The following is a 16704-nucleotide window of genomic DNA, read 5'->3' as shown; positions in this document are numbered from 1 at the left end:
ACCAGATGATTAATTGCAATAGTAGTAGGTTAGTGTGGGCATCCCTTCTGGCCATGAATTAAACTAGATGGCTCCCAAAATCCCTTTCAAGTCCAAAATACAATAATATATGGCAAATATTTTATAAACTATAAAGGAATATGTAAATGTCAACTATTCTTATCTTTTTGGGAAACTATATAATCCAGTAATTCAAAATTACTGAATCATATAGAGAGGAGAGATGTTTTAGGAGAAAAAAACATGTTGAGTGCCTTAGGGCAAGGGTCGTGGAGTTTAGAATTGAGGAAAACCATAAAGATTATACGCTAATAAGGAGCTATTGACGAAACTGCATATCTTTGTCCTTGTGAAGAAAAGAATTCAGAAGGATCTGTGGAAGAGAAACTTTGTGGTCTGCATCTTAGGCACAAATTTGCCAAAGACAAATTTATGAGAATTAAATAATTCTAAGAATCTTGACTGAGAAAATCCAGTGACACAAGTTCATCCCGCCTTTGAAAAATTTTTGTGACAAAACAGGAAGATGATATATGTTGGAGAAGATGTGGGAGACTTAGAATACTAATTCATTGTTGGTGGGACTGTGAACTGATCCAGCAATTCTGGAGAGTGATTTGGAACTATGCCCAAAGGGCTACAAAAATGTGCATACCCTTTGACCCAGCAATATCGCTTCTAGGACTGTATCCCCAAGAGATCATAAAAATGGGAAATTGTCACATATGTACAAAAGTATTTATAGCAGCACTCTTTGTGGTAGCCAAAAACTGGAAATCAAGGGGATGCCCATCAATTGGGGAATGGCTGAATAAATTATGGTATATGAATGTAATGGAATACTGTTGTGCTATAAGAAATGATGAATAGGAAGACTTCAGAGAGGCCTGGAAAGACTTATATGATCTGATGCTGAGTGAAAGGAGCAGAACCAGGAGAACTTTGTGTACAGCATCACACACTACAGTGTGTGAGAGCTTTTTCTGGTAGATTTGGAACTTCATTGAAATGCAAGGAGTTAAAAAATTCCCAATGGTCTTTTAAGGCAAAATGCCTTTCATATCCAGAGAAAGAACCATGGAATTCAATCGCAGAATATAGCAGATCATTTTCTTTTGTATTACATTTTGTTTTGTCATGTGATTTCTCCCATTTTAATTCTTCTATGCAACATGACTATGGTGAAAATGTATTTAATAGGAATGTATGTGTAGAACCTATATAAAATTGTATGCTGTTTTGGGGAAGGAGGGGGGAGGGAGGGGAAAGGGAGGAAAAAAAAATCTAAGTTAAATGGAAGTGATTGTAGAACACTGAAAATAAATAAAAAGAAAAAAATTTGTGACTTAAACCATTTCCATTCACAATTTATAATATTCCCCAAACAAAAAACAGAATTCCACAATAAGATAAAACATAGTTACAGAATTCAAGTAATAGTTTGATTCATCAAAAATTACAATATATACCATGGAGAATTGTTTTCCTAAGACTTTTTAATTCCTATTTCACTCAATCCTGCTACAGATTGTCCTGTTTTTTAACTGGTCAAAGATGAACTCAAGGTATTTTTCTTATTTGAATTAGTCAAAGTGGATCTTAGTCTGAACATTTCAGGTAAAATTCAATCATGCCCCTCTCTCTTTAGGACCTGGCTAGGCCTTCAATAAGAATGGATCAAATAATGCTCTAGACTGGGACACTAACCTTCTTGACATTAATTGTCTATTCTGGAGGAAAACTAATTAGATCTTTCTTTAGGGTGAGACCAAGAACTTTAGGCTAAAATATCGTTAAATATTCCAAAAGCAGGAAGAAAAGGGAACTTAGTATCCTTCCATACCTTAGACTGGTTGCTGGAAAGGATATTTGAGGCAACATAATCCAACTCTCTCATATTACAAGTGGAAGTTTCAAAGAAGCCAATTTTAGGTTTGGTGTCATGAAAAACTTTGTAAAACTAGAACCGTCCAAAAAAGTTCAATGGCTTTTGACCCTGGAGCTTTGTGGCTTCACTTTCTTTGGAGAGACCAGATGACTAATTGTAGTGGTAGTGGGTTAGTCTGGGGATTCCTGAACAAGAGACCAGGTGACTACTTTCAGTTTAGTGTGAGGATCCCTTCTGGCCATGAATTAGGCTAGATTGCTCCCAAAATCCCTTTCAAGTCAAATTACAAATTAAGTAACCTGAGATTTGAACTCAAGTCCTTTGTATGTTCATAACTCTTTCCACTGTACCAAAGATTACCTTACCTTTACAAGTGAGGAAACTGAGTCCCAGAGAGTTTTAGGGTCAAGTTCCTACAACACTTAGGACTATGATTCAAACATGAATCCTATACTTTTTCCATTACACCACATCGCCTTAGTCTAACAAATTGTTTAAATTCACTTACTCCATGTAGACAATCATGTAGATAACAACCAGTGGGGTTTCTTATCACAACAAATGTGAACTTCACTCTTGCTTACCATGGGCCATGATTTTTCTTGTTCCTAGTAGACTTTATTGTGTGCATCTCAAGATCTGAAATAAGAGTTCTTAGAAGATTATCATGGAATGTATTTGTTAATACTTGCTCTTAAGTGTTATTTACAAATAAGTTGTAGGTGTAACAAAAACGTAAAAGAAATAATATGGAAATATGTGGATATGTAACACTACAGGTCAAGGAAGGGAAAAAAGCACATTATTTACTCTTTTGGGAAATGATATAAACACCTGTGAGATTACAGAAAAGTAGAAGAAGCAGAAGTATGTGACTAGTTATTAATTACTTTAGTCACGATTCAGATATTACAAATGAAGGAGAACATAAGTGAGAATGCAGGCATAGTTTTTCAGTCTGCCAAACCCAGAAGCAAGCTGATTGGATTGTATCTGCCATACACAATGCCAATGAGTTTGTACAGGGAGTAGAGCTAGGTGGGATAATCGGAAACGGTTCTACAAAGGATGAAAATCTGGAGCTTTGAAGAAGGCAGCAGATACAACTGAGCTGATAATATGAGTGCCTAAAGTCTAATTCGTTAAAACCAACAGGGCTAGTAAATTTGTTGACCTCATGCAAATTGAGAAATGGATTCCAGAATGAAAATCAATAAAGCGTCTGCTTTAATGAAATGACTGTGTTCAAATGATATAAATTTCAGTAAATGAAATGACAGTATCAGCAGTATGGGCTGACAAAGTCTGTGCTTCAGGCCTAAAGTTAAATCCATTTCAAATACCATTTCCTAATTTTTTCTTCCATTTAGTCAGAAGTGTTGCAATCAAAATGTGCTGGCAGCCTTACTGACCAGCCTATAATTCTGAGCTTGTGGTCACAGGGAACTTTGTCAGTCTGTTTGACACTCCCATAGATGATATGTTAACATTTCCAAGACGGTACTTGAAATGAACAGGAATCTGTGTATAGTCACCACATTTCCCTGGTCCTCAGTTTCCTCATCTGCAAAATGAAGGGATTGAATTAGATGACCTCTATCTACATTCCCTTTCAAACCTAAATCGATGATCCCATATCCCATTTGAGAGATAAAAGGGAATTTCAATATCTGTTGCTTTAAAATACTAATTAAATTGAATTATTGAACTGACTTAATCTTGATCAAGTTTAAATTTTACATTGGCATTTTCCCAGTGCATAATTTATTAGCTAGTATTGACCACAATGATTGAAATTATTCAGGAAACATATTTAAGGTGTATGAAATATGTGTAGGTCTGTCACTATTACAAACAGCATCTGCTTTTTCCAGATGCAAGTAAGAGTCAACAATAAACATTGTCCAATAAGAATTCTCCCTCCAGTTTAGTCTCAGCTTGGGGCTGTTAACCCACCACCCCTTAAATGTCAAGTGTCTGATGGGTATGTTTTTTCCTTATTAGTTTAATAGGATAAACTGATTATTTATTGTTGTTTCCATTCAAACCAGGTAACCCCAAGAGAGCCTTCTGGCCATTCTCCTGTACAGTAGTACAGGATAAGATAGAAATACTGAATGTAGTGAAACTTAAACCAGGGGATTGTCTCTCTTGAAAGAATAACTTCCAAAAATTGAGCCTGAATTTTCTGACCCCATTTGTAGGTTCTGAACTGTTGTCAAGGATCCATATTGAAATACCATCTCTTGGAGAGAGCACTCTTAACAGGGAATAAAAACTGAAGGGTTAGATTCATTGTACAATAAAATAGCTTATGTAATTTAGTTTTCAGAAGAACTATGCCCTCTCTCCTCCTTGGGTTTTTGTTACCTACTAACAGGTGTGAATAGGTGCTAGAAGGCTTTTTTCCTGCTTCCTCCTTCTTCCAGATGTTGGGGAGTGGGGCTACAGAATGTGGGCAAGGAACGCCCTTCTATTTAACTATGAACAAGCATATAGCATAGTCTTTTGAGACCCAATCAACACTGAGGCTAATTGACTTGTGTAATTGAAAAGGGAATGATTGTATTCTCATGTGAAAATAAATGGGAGTCTATTAAAGGAATCCAGCAGGGACCTGCCTAAGATTTGAGGAATCTGCAAAAACATTTTTCTCTTTGTTGGCCTTTCTGCAAAAATGAGTGTGGTGATTAAGGCTGAATGCCAGAATAAGGTATAGAAATCAATGTCAAATGTAGGAATGGTTGCTATTTGTTTGGCTACACTTTTGTCAAAGATGCACCATAATATAATTTTGGAATCCTTTTGAAATCACATTTCTTCTCTATCCCAAGTTATCATTTTAAAGGTGAACTTGAGTGATTTGGTGTCAGGGAGAGGACAGGCTCTCATTTTAGAGATGAACTAAACCTTTCCAGATCAGAAGCCAATCTACTGGCAAAACAATTTCTTTGTTCAAGGGGGAGAAGGTTATTTGAAAAAGGGAAGTCAGATTAAATTTTTAATGCCACCTTTTAAAAAAATTAACATTTTGATTATGTATAAATAAGTGAGCCCTGTTTCCTTCAGTCTATTAATAAATAATCAAGCTGCCCCCCAAATTGTCTTGCTTTTGTCTTTATAGTCCCAGTTTCTCTTAGAAGAGTTCCTTACAGGAGAGCACACAATGCCAAGTGCATAGTAGGCACTTAAATGTTTGCTCATTGATTTGAGAAAAAATACTTGCTATTTTTCAAAAATGATTTCTTGTAGTATCAAGTTTACTCACTGCCTATTAGCTTTTTGCCTGGATAAGTTCTTTAATCTCAGTACCTTTTCAAATACTCTAGGGAATTTCTTATATCTATTTTAGGTGTTAAGGGCATTGGCTCTAATGAGAAATCCTATAATTAGGTTAGTTATTATATAAATAAAAATGGGGACTCATTTTTCTAAAAATGTTTTTTAATTTTTTAAGATTTTTATCTTTTACAAAAGTTACTAAACTATGCATGCACTTTGATCCAACTTATACCCCAGTGAGATCTAAGAGCGGGAAAACAACCTGTATATACAAAAGTATTTATAGCATCTTTTTATGGCAGCCTAAAATGGGAAATTTACAGTCAAATGAATTGTGGTATGTGAATGTACTGGAATATTACTGTGCCATAAGAAAGGACAAAAAGAACTGTTGGGAGGAAACTAAGATGAGCAGCCTGTAATCTGATGCTGAATGGAATTAGCAGCCTGTAATCTGATGCTGAATGGAATTAGAAGAATAGTCTACACAATTGGCAACAACAGTATAGAGAAAAAGAACTTTGAAAGGCTCTAATGCAGCATTTGACCAGGAATCCCCATGCACCTCCTATCAAAGAGATGATGGACTTAATCTAGAATCAGATAAGCATATTTGGCTCTAGCCTGTGTGAAAATTTGTTTTGATGGGCTGCACATAGTTTTTTATGACGGTTTGTTTTTTATTTTATTGGGGAGGGGGGAGGAAGGGACAGGTGATACATGTTTGTAAAAAATAAATTTTTTTAAAAGCGTTTTTTCATTTTTGAAAAATTATGAAAGAAAACAACCTTACTTATAACCTTAAGCAATTGTATACTAATTATAAGGTAGCTCATTTCCCATTGCAGAATGACTTTAATTGCCAGATACATCTTCCTTAATGAAGCCATCTTCTACTTCATTATAACTTCAGTTCAGCCTTTATCCCTTTTTCTAAATGACCATCTTTCAGATATTTGAAGGTAGTTATTGTGTGTCTTACTGTAGCCCTTTCTAACTCAGGTAAGTTTAAAAATCAGAATGTTAAGTGCTGAAAGGGACCTTGAAAATCTTGTAGTTTGACCCTTTCATTTCACAGATGAGAAGAGAGACCTGGAAATGAAAAGCAACTTATCTGACTAGGAGGAGAAGCCAAGTCTCCTCTTTCCTGATGTGCTGATTTTTCTCAACTATTACGCTGCCACCGCCTTTCCTTTCTGGAATTTTTCATAACTTTTACCGTCTTTTTTCCGCCTCTGCTAGAAGCTCTCACTTTACCAGGCCTTTTTTAAAGTCCTGGTAATATACATATCTTTTGGCTCCCAAAATAGAGTCTAGTATATAACAGAGCAGGGTGCAGTAGGTAGAGTGCCAGATGTCTGACTTCTAGACTCATCTTCTAGAGTTCAAATCTGGCCTCAGACAATTACTTGCTAGCTGTGTGACCCTGGGCAGATAACTTAACCCTCTTTGCCTCAGTTTCCTCATCTGTAAAATGAGCTGAAGAAAGAAATGGCAAACTATTCCAGTATTTAGGCCAAGAAAACTCCAAATGGGCTCATGGGGAGTCAGAAGTGAGAGATTATAATAGGACTGTCACTTTTGTGGTGTAGATACTATTATAAGATTGTGTTAGGTTTTTTAAAACAGTTGTTTTGCCCTGCCTTGTTGATACTTGAATCCAGCTGAAATTATTTTAGACATAGGAAACAAGAATGCTCATTAAAATGTTTCACTTCACTGGATCAACATGTTCAGTTACCCTCTTATCTGATGCAGTATATGTCAAGTTTTATTAAAGTATACACCGTACTCTACTACACAGGTTAATTCTAAATACTGTTTCTATATAGTTTCCTACCACCCCCATCCCCACCTAGGAAGTAAGTCACAATGACAGCAAAAGAGAAATTTGACTATTACTTCCCTTTATCCTTTTTATTTTTGTGTCAAGTGAAGGAAGCAAAAGGTGAAATAATTTGATATGTACTTTTTAGAGAGTGGGGGGTAGGGCACAATTTTCTTAGCCAATTCTGTCAATGAAATCTGCTAAGTATAACTGCGTTCTGGCAACAAAGCCAGTAGTTTGGTCACTGATGATCATTAAAGCTGTTTATCAATCAAGAATTTATTAAGTGCGCGCTAAATGCCATTTGCTATGGCAGGTCTGTGTATATAAGATAAAAAATGAAATTACCCCCTGCCCTCAAGGAGTTTATCTTCTGTCCAGGGACATCATCATAGTCCATCATCTATTGGAAATCTGCACAGACCTTGCTTTAGCAGCCTGTGATACATTTTACACTGTAATCTGGCTGATAAGAGTTAGTAGTCTGTGATCTATCTGGGAGTTTGTGGACCATGAAATACTTTAATACATTTGAATGTGAACCAAACAAAGTACCAATAGCCTACCTTGGTTGTTGTGGTAGGTGGCTACTTACTTGAGGTTGCCAGACAAGCCAGTAATGGAAAACTGCATATACTCAAGAACCTTCTTTAACCCCCTTCGCTATAGAACAGTTTTTGGAATAAAGCAAATATTTTGGGCTTCATCCAAGGGAATTTAATTATGAAGCACCCAGAAGATTAGATTACTACACCTATAAGATGATTCTAAAAGCATAACCTTAGAAAGTAACTATATCATAAGTCACCTATGTGTTTAAAGTAATCTCATTATGTGAGCTTGGATAGTTTTAAAGTTTAGATTAAGAAATTTAAGGAAATATTCAAGTCCCAAATACTGTGGACAGATCTTGATTTTTTTTCTCTTGGCCCTTCTCTAAGGGGCCCAATATGAGGTCCACATAAATGTATTGAACTATAAGGAATAAGATTTTTTTCCAGCCCCCTCTATTAACTAATTCTCCATGAAAATGGGTATTTTTGAAGTGTCATGTCGTGTTTCAAATACGCCTTTTTATGAATGAGTTACTTGTTTTCAACCTGTAGGTAGTCTTCATATGCATAGATCTTTGGACTGACATTACAGATACTCCTAGAAGCAATTAATAGTGACTTGAGCCACCCAAATTTGATATTAGATTGCTTCTTTCACACTTTGGGAGGGGAGGGGTTCATCTTAATTTTGTATATTAAAAAGGAAATTTCTGTAATGAAAGCGTATAACGTCTGCACTGGAAATTGAACTAAAAGGAAATAATAACTTATATAGTGTTTTATTTCTTACGACTAACATAAAGCATATATCTGGAGGTGGATAAAGTTATCACTTTGTGAAGTGCTTTGGGATCCTTTTAAATGGAAGGGTCATTATTTTTTAATTACCATTTCTAGCACTTCATGAGAATGGTGGTGAAAACTCAGTTTCTCAAAAGTACATTTCTAAGAAAATGCAAGTATTGCAAGAAATGAGAAATCCACTGTTAGCACATTCCTGAGTTAGTTGTAAAAATAAATGTGAGATTCCTACATTTATTTAGACAATAGTCATCCTCACCCTATTTTATATCCTAACTGGTAATGGGATAAAAGTCTGCCAACATAATACCAAAGCATTACTTAAGCATATGTAATATGTTTGTTTAGTATAGGTTGAAACAGTTTTCCAGTGTTCTTCTGCCTCTTTTTCGTTAAATTTCTGCTTTTGAAGCTTCTTCTCCCTCAAATTCAGTTAAATGTATACTGGACAGTCATTTCTACTGTAATTTACCTTAGTTTGTTTGCATTATGAAAACACAGATGTTATGGGGGAAATGGCATATTATAGGCACAACACTCAAAAACTTCATTGATAACACATAAAAAATATGGGGACCTAATAAAAACAGCACCATTTGATGCATGTTAAATGGTTCACAAATACATAACTGTAATAAATAGTGACCCCCCAGAGTCCATGGCAGTTTGGGCCCATGGAGTTAGGTGTGGGGTACATTTGACTGTGGTAGAGTCCTCAAGTTTGCTTATGAATGTGGGCCTTGGAACAGGTGCATGAAGTAAAACCATTTTCTGCATTCTCACTGGTTCCTCAAAGAAGAAACTGTGTAGAAGCGAAATCAAAATTTGCATAATGCTGAAAATGGAACTCATTTATGTTTTTTGAAGCACTTGCTATAGAAGAACTTACTGTATTATAAAAACGTGTTAGAATCATCCTCCAGTGTTAAAATTCATTAGGCAAATGCTACCTATGATCCAAGTTAGCCTTTATAACCTAGTAGGCATGCAAGTAAGCAGTCAACAAGCATTATTAAGCTGTTGCTATGTGCCAGACACTGTGAATTTGATACCTATACATATATGTTTCATATATGTCATTCTCAAACTTGTGCTTAGTGTAGAGAAACTGAAAGGGCATATTTGGTACCATTATGGTTGGGGGGGACTATGGGGAATAGGAGGCCTGGCATGGCAATTGGCATAATGGATAGACAGTTGGCCTTGGAGCCAAAAAAGATCTGAGTCCCAATTCCCACCTTTAGTACACACACACACACACACACACACACACACACACACATGTGCATACACGTGCACTGTGTAACCATGGACTGGTCACTTACTTTCTCAATACTCTAGGCAACTTCCTTAAGACTATAAATGACAGACCTTCATTGGTAGAGGAAATTTCCTTATATGAGAGTTCCTGATATCAATGAAATCACAAGTTCAGTCAGTCCCTATCCCTATTTACAGTTGTCTGAAGGATCTTAGAGTTGCGTAACGAAGACTATTTTTTATTGAGTCATATGAATTTCTACTCTTAGTTAAAATGTCCCAGGCTGGGCAATTTGACTCTTCCCTAGAAAATAATATTTACCACCACCATTAGCTGTAAAAATTATTTCCCAGTTTTCTACATCCCTCCAAATTTTGGTTGCATTGGGTTTGGTTGTACAAAAACTTCTCAGTTTAATGTAATCAAAATTATCCATCTTGTACTTCATAATGCTTTCTATTTCTTCTTTAGTCAAAAATTCTTCCCTTCTCCATAAATCTGATAAATACACTATTCCTTGCTCCACCAGTTTGTCCATTGTATCAATCTTTATACCTAGATCATGTACCCATTTGGATTTTATTCTTGTGCATGGTGTCAGGCATTGGTCTATGCCTAGTTTCTGCCATACTCTTATCCAGTTTTCCCAGCAATTTTTGTTGAACAGTGAGTTCTTATCCCAGAAGCTGGGGTCCTTGGATTTATCAAACAGTAGATTGCTATATTCATTAGCTACTGTGTCTTAAGTATCTAGCCTATACCACTTGTCTACCCTTCTGTTTCTTAGCCAGTACCAAGTGGTTTTGATAATTGCTGCTTTATAATACAGTTTGAGATCTGGTAGCACTGGACCACCTTCCCTAGCATTTCTTTTCATTCGTCCCCTTGATATCCTGGACCTTTTGTTTTTCCAGGTGAATTTTGGGGAAAGAATTTTTACAGCTAATGTTGATGATAAAGGCCTCATTTCTTCAATATATAGAGAACTGAGTCAAATGTACAAAAATACAAGTCATTCACCAGTTGATAAATGGTCAAAGGATATGAACAGGCAATTTTCAGAGGAAGAAGTTAAAGATATCTATGGTCATATGAAAAAATTCTCTAAATCATTTTTGATTAGAGAGATGCAAATCAAAACAACTCTGAGGTACCACATCACACCTATCAGATTGGCAAACATGACAGAACAGGAAGATGATAAATGTTGGAGAGGATGTGGGAGAATTGGAACACTAATTCATTGTTGGTGGAGCTGTGAGCTCATCCAACCATTCTGGAGAGCAATTTGGAACTATGCCCAAAGGGCTACAAAAATGTGCATACCCTTTGACCCACCAATATCGCTACTAGGACTGTATCCCCAAGAGATCATAAAAATGGGAAAGGGTCCCACATGTACAAAAATATTTATAGCAGCTCTCTTTGTGGTGACGAAAAACTGGAAATCAAGGGGATGCCCATCAACTGGGGAATGGCTGAATAAATTGTGGTATATAAGTGTAATGGAGTACTATTGTGCTATAAGAAATGATGAGCAAGAACACTTCAGAGAGGCCTGGCAAGACTTATATGATCTGATGCTGAGCGAAAGGAGCAGAACCAGGAGAACTTTGCACGCAGCATCAACCACAGTGTGTGAGAGTTTTTTCTGGTAGACTTGGAACTTCATTGCAATACAAGGACTTTAAAAAATTCCCATTGGTCTTCTAAGGCAAAATGCCTTCCACATCCAGAGAGAGAACCATGGAATTCAGTCGCAAAATGTAGCAGATCATGTGTGTGTGTGTGTGTGTGTGTTGCATTTTGGTTTGTTAGATGATTTCTCCCACTCATTTTAATTCTTCAACACAGCATGACTATAGTGAAAATGTATTTAATAGGAATGTATGTGTAGAACCTATACAAAATTGCATGCCGTCTTGGGGAGGGATCAAGGAGGGAGGGAAAAATGATAATCTAAGTTATATGGTAGTGATTGTAGAACACTGAAAATAAATAAAATTAATTAATTTAAAAAAATAATATTTACCCCTTCCATTCTTGAATGGAAAGTCCTTGAAAAAGGACTTTGGTTTTGTTTTGTTTTTTTCACTTAATGGTATTTTATTCTTTTCAATTTCATGTAAAGATAGTTTTCAGCATTCACTTTTATAAGATTTTTGAATTCCAAATTTTTTTCTCCCTCTCTTCCTTCCCTTTTCTCTCCCCAAGATGGCTTGCAATCAGATACAGGCTATACATGTACAGTCATATTAAACATATTTCCACATTAGTCATGTTGTGAAAGAACAATCAAAACAAAAAGGAAAAATCATGAGAAAGGAAAAGAGAGACAGAAAATAGTATGCTTCCCTCTGCATTCAGACTCCATAGCTCTTTCTTTGGATATAGATAGCATTTTCATTAATGGGTCTTTTGGAATTGTCTTAGATCACAGTATTGCTAAAAGAGCTAAGTCTATCAAAGTTGGTCATCACACAATGTTGCTGTTAGCATCCCTCAACATCAGTTCATGTAATCAACCTGCTCATCATTCCTTATGGAACAAGAGTATTCCATTACCTTGATGTGCCACAACTTGTTCAACCATTCCCCAGCTGATGGGCCTCACCTCAGTTTCCAGATCTTTGCCACCACAAAAAGAGCTCCCATAAATATTTTTGCACATGTAGGTCCTTTTCCCTTTTTTATGATCTCCTTGGGATACAGACCTAGTAGTGGTATTGCTCAGTCAAAGAGTATGTATAATTTTGTAGCCCTTGAGGCATAGTTCCAAACTACTCTCCGGAATCATTGGATCAGTTCACAACTCTACCAACACTGCATTAGTGTTCCAGTTTTGAAAAAGGACTTTGAAAGTTCTTCCCAACAAGAAGGCTGCATCTTCCAAATTTCTTAGCATTTGTGTTAAGAAAAAGGAAATCCTGGAGGTATAATAAGAAGCGAACTAATGAAATGTATTTATGCTTCCTCACGAAATTAAACTAAACCATTTTAACCATTTACTTTTTCTCCTTATTAAAATAGAAATATTCTGTAAATGTCTTTCTGAAAATGTTTGTGTTGCCAACTTTTATTTCCTTTTAGGTGTCTGTTCATCTCAAATTTGCAGCTCTTAAGTTATAGAATGCATTTGTGTTGATGGAGAAAATGGTATATAGATCCCCAAACAGGAACTGTTGATTCTGTAATCTCTTTGAACTTACAAACCCATTTGTTTTACTTTTGTTAAGGTGACGATAATGGGAAGAAGGCCAACAACCCCAACCACTGTAACTGCATCATCGACCAAATCTTCACAGGTGGACTGCAGTCAGATGTCACCTGTCAAGTCTGCCAGTAAGTATGGCACTCTTAAATTACTCACTGGAACTAAAGGCAGCTCGTCTTCCCTGGTGATCCTGCAGTATCAAAAAGCTCTACAGTCAGAGCCAGACTGGAGCAAAAGTATTTAATTCTTTGTCTAAATGAGAATGATTTCAAGGCCTGTATTTATTGAATAATCTTGTATTTTCCTGCCATAAAAGTACAGCACATTGAGAGCTTCTTAAAAAGATTAGCATTGGAGATTAAAGCTTTAAGGCTCTACCTAACTTTTGCTTATCTTAGGCATTTATAAACAGAAGGCTAAATGGCTTTGAGCATGAAAAGTCCATGGCAACTACCAGATTGGAAACAGCAGAAGCTTTACTTAAAGAGCCACATGTTTGGGAATTTTTTTTAGTTTGGAAAGCAAACTAATGGAAAAGGTGCAAAAAAGGTTTAAATTCTTATCTGGTAAATAGTTCCCACCTTTTTTTTTTGTAGTTAATAAATATTTGTTGACAAACTCACACTATATATCTTCATCAGTGAACATAAAGTTAACAGCATACAGCTTTGTTAAACTTCCCCAACTCACTTTTATATGCAAATTAGTTTACAGACAATCATTTATTTACATATTTGTACCTAATTATAGAACACATTTGAAGCACGAACAAATATATCCACATAAGAAGATTTTGTCTCAAGGAAGCTAAATGCTTTGCTTAAAGTAATTTGCCGATAAATAGAGCTGGAATTTGAACCCACATTATACTAGCTATTTAGTAAATCTTATCGAGAGCTCAATGTGTATTTATTGGGTAGAATAATAGTCTTCAGGAAAAATCTCATCTGTACCTTAGTTTTGATTCCAAGAATAGATATCTGTTGACTTCTTCCCAATTACACAGTGGAAATGCTGCAGACCAGGCCTCTGTTCTACTGGAACTATAACCCTTAGAAACGTTCAGGGGTAGAACTTCACTCAGACATGGAAAATTCAAGTATAAATAACTAATAGCGATCATTAGAATTGCATTCTCCTCCCCTTTTAGGGAGAGGGAGAAAACTGGGTTTATAGAGACTCAGAAAAGGGGAAATGTGAGAAACTACATCTGAATAGTCTGTCTGAGACATTATGAAGTGAAATGGTTCCAGCATCGTAATCTAGAGAAATCCCTACCATACAGGTAGCGAGCACGACATAACATTATGTGCAGGAGGGCATGGTTACCAGAGTGTAAATATTTCCCATTTGGAGTACTTGAAAGCAAAGATGCATCCCCATCAGAGAAAAGAATGTTTTCTTTCCTGTTCACTGACTATCCATTCTCTCCTGTTCTCTACGTACCAGATATGAAGACTTGAGCCCCAAAAATGATACTAGCTTTAAACTGGGGGAGGGGGGTGATTTCTTCCTATATGCTGAAGGAATGGTCGAGGCTGGCAACCTCAGTCTTCAAGTTTTCTCTGTTTTCCTCATCTATTCTCTGAAGATGTAGCTCCTTCTCCTTTAGGAGCTTGTAACCCTCACTCCAAGCTTGTCCCTGTTCATTCTAGATCTTTGCATTGTTTCTTTCTTCAGCCAACATGTTCAGAATTGCTTTCACTTTTTCCCTGAGAAGTGCCACATTTTCCTGCAGTTTGTCCCTGGAATCCTTTGCAGCCACTATTGTGGCCCACATCAAGGGCCTGCTGTGCTCCTGGGTTTGGATACAAGATATTCAGAGGGAGGATCAGTCTTCTTCACAAAAGATCTTCTCCTTTTGGTGCCTCTCACTTAAACTTCAATAAATAGGGTCTCAGATTCCTAGCTGCACTGACCAACTTCTCTACACAATGCTTTGTCTCTAAGTCTCTCATTCAGAAGGCTCTTCTGCACCCAGGATGAGGACAAGGCTGGCTAACCTGCCAGCTTCTGAGGGGCCCAGGTGCCCACAGCCCAAGGTCACTGGGTAGCTGAAGTAGTCCAGGCACACAGGTCAGGTCAGCTCTTCCTTAAGATGTTCAGCTAATCCTGCCCTAGCCATGTACTTTGGTTTATACTTTGGCCTCCAACTTCTGCTTTGGTTCTAGAGCCCACAGGAGTGAGTATCCATCCCTGAGGCATAGCTTGAACTTGTCCCTCTCTGGGTTTTTGTGTTCTTGTCAGTTCTTAAGTCACTCATCCAGTGCTCTCTGGACTTCCTCCGATCTGCATGGTTTCCTTTCTGTTCTGAAATTGTAGAAGTGATTTCCCATATCTGAGGCGCTGACTCTTCAGGCCTTCCTAAAGCCTTTCTAAGGCTAACTTGCCTCGGTTCACATCTTGGTGCTTTTGGGGTTCTACTTTTTGGTGTTCCCGAGATGAATTCATCTCTGGGCTGTAGTTATCTAGACCAAAGCTTCACACTTGATTGAATTCACTTAAATATCTATTACTTGTACGGTACCCTGGGGCTGGGTGAACAGTAACAGCAGTGTAGCAGTAACAAGTGCTTGAAGGTTTGCACAGCCCTTTACAGATATTCTCTTTGATCCTTATACCAGCCCTGGGTGGTAGGTTTTACAGATGAGGTCAGTGAGGCACAGAGAGTTTAAGTGACTTGCCCAGGGTTACACAGCTAGTGAGTGTCTGAGGCTGTATTCACAGCAAGCCCAGCTGTAGCTAGAGGTAAAGACGGGGCTCTGTTAGGCAGAAGATGGAGTGTTTGCTCTTTGCATCTCTTTACATTTCTAGCATAGTTGCATTACCCATCGTAGGTATTTAGTAACTGTAGTTTGGACTTTCAGTCTGTTGAAATTCTCTTCTGCTGAAGAGACTGAGCAATTGTGAGGCTTGGCTGTGATCGTGATGGACATGGACAGTAATGATAATCACAGCTAACGTTATGTAGTTGTTACTGTGTGCCGGCCACAGTGCTGATAAGCTTCCTGCAATTACTCTCATCTTATTTGATCCTCACAACAAACCTCAGGAGTAGATGCCATAATTATCCCTAAGTTATAGATGAGGAAACTGAGGCCAAGAGCAGTTAAGGGATTGCCTAGTATCTGAGGACAGATTATAACTCAAAAATCGAGGTCTCCCTTGGATGGGTGCTCCAAGAGAAGAACCCATGGAACAAGAAGGGGAGTCCAAAGAAAAGTCAGAGCTTGAGTGAGTTAGCTAACTGGAAGAACCCTGCTTTTTGTTCGAAAGAGTTTGACATCTTGGGATAGATCATCTCCTGCTCCAGACTTGAAGCAGCCTTACGAGCCAGATTCCTTTGCTTTAAGGTGCTTTTTTGAAAACCTGCACCTCTTGGTCTTAAGCATCCAGTGGAAGAGCATAGCCAGTTTACTAGGACTTGGTCCTTCCCTCTAACTCCTTGTTCTTTTCCCCTTTAATCCAGGGTTTGAACTTTTAGGGATAAGAGCTCCTCCTTCTTGTCCTCCTGCCTGCTTTGCTTTGGGAAATGGGATTTCCATCCTGGTTGTCTCTTAGAACTTTACAAACTAAAATTCCTCTGGCTACCATTTCTCCCTGACATGCCAATTGGTCATTGCCTCAGTCCTCTATTATATCATAATCTGGCTTCACTTCCCTGCCTTCTCATATGCTCCTCCAGCATCTCCCCTCCCCAAGATAGAATCTCCTTCCCGCTTTCTAAGTAATAACTTTTCCTTTTATTGGATCAATAGGGTCTTTGGTGTCCCCATGGAAGCTAAATAGTTCATGTTGTCATGACTTTCTTTTGTAATTGCCACATTTAGCTATGTTCTTTCTGAAGCCAGAATTAATGCTTTTCCATTTCTCTCT

The 16704-nt window shown here is 37.4% G+C and overlaps 1 protein-coding gene across 2 annotated transcripts in view; it reads left to right on the top strand.

Moving 5' to 3' along the window:
* Positions 1-16704, top strand: part of USP22 (ubiquitin specific peptidase 22) — a 267180-nt gene that overhangs the window by 233042 nt on the left and 17434 nt on the right. For both annotated transcript variants that reach the window (XM_072597603.1, XM_072597602.1), the window contains one exon: positions 12851-12956. In XM_072597603.1, the coding sequence (XP_072453704.1) occupies positions 12851-12956 (106 nt within the window). The remainder of the gene's footprint in view (positions 1-12850; positions 12957-16704) is intronic.

The sequence above is a fragment of the Notamacropus eugenii genome, chromosome 3, assembly GCF_028372415.1.
Source record: "Notamacropus eugenii isolate mMacEug1 chromosome 3, mMacEug1.pri_v2, whole genome shotgun sequence".
Lineage (NCBI taxonomy): Eukaryota > Metazoa > Chordata > Mammalia > Diprotodontia > Macropodidae > Notamacropus > Notamacropus eugenii.
This window is presented reverse-complemented; position numbering and strand designations above follow the sequence as displayed.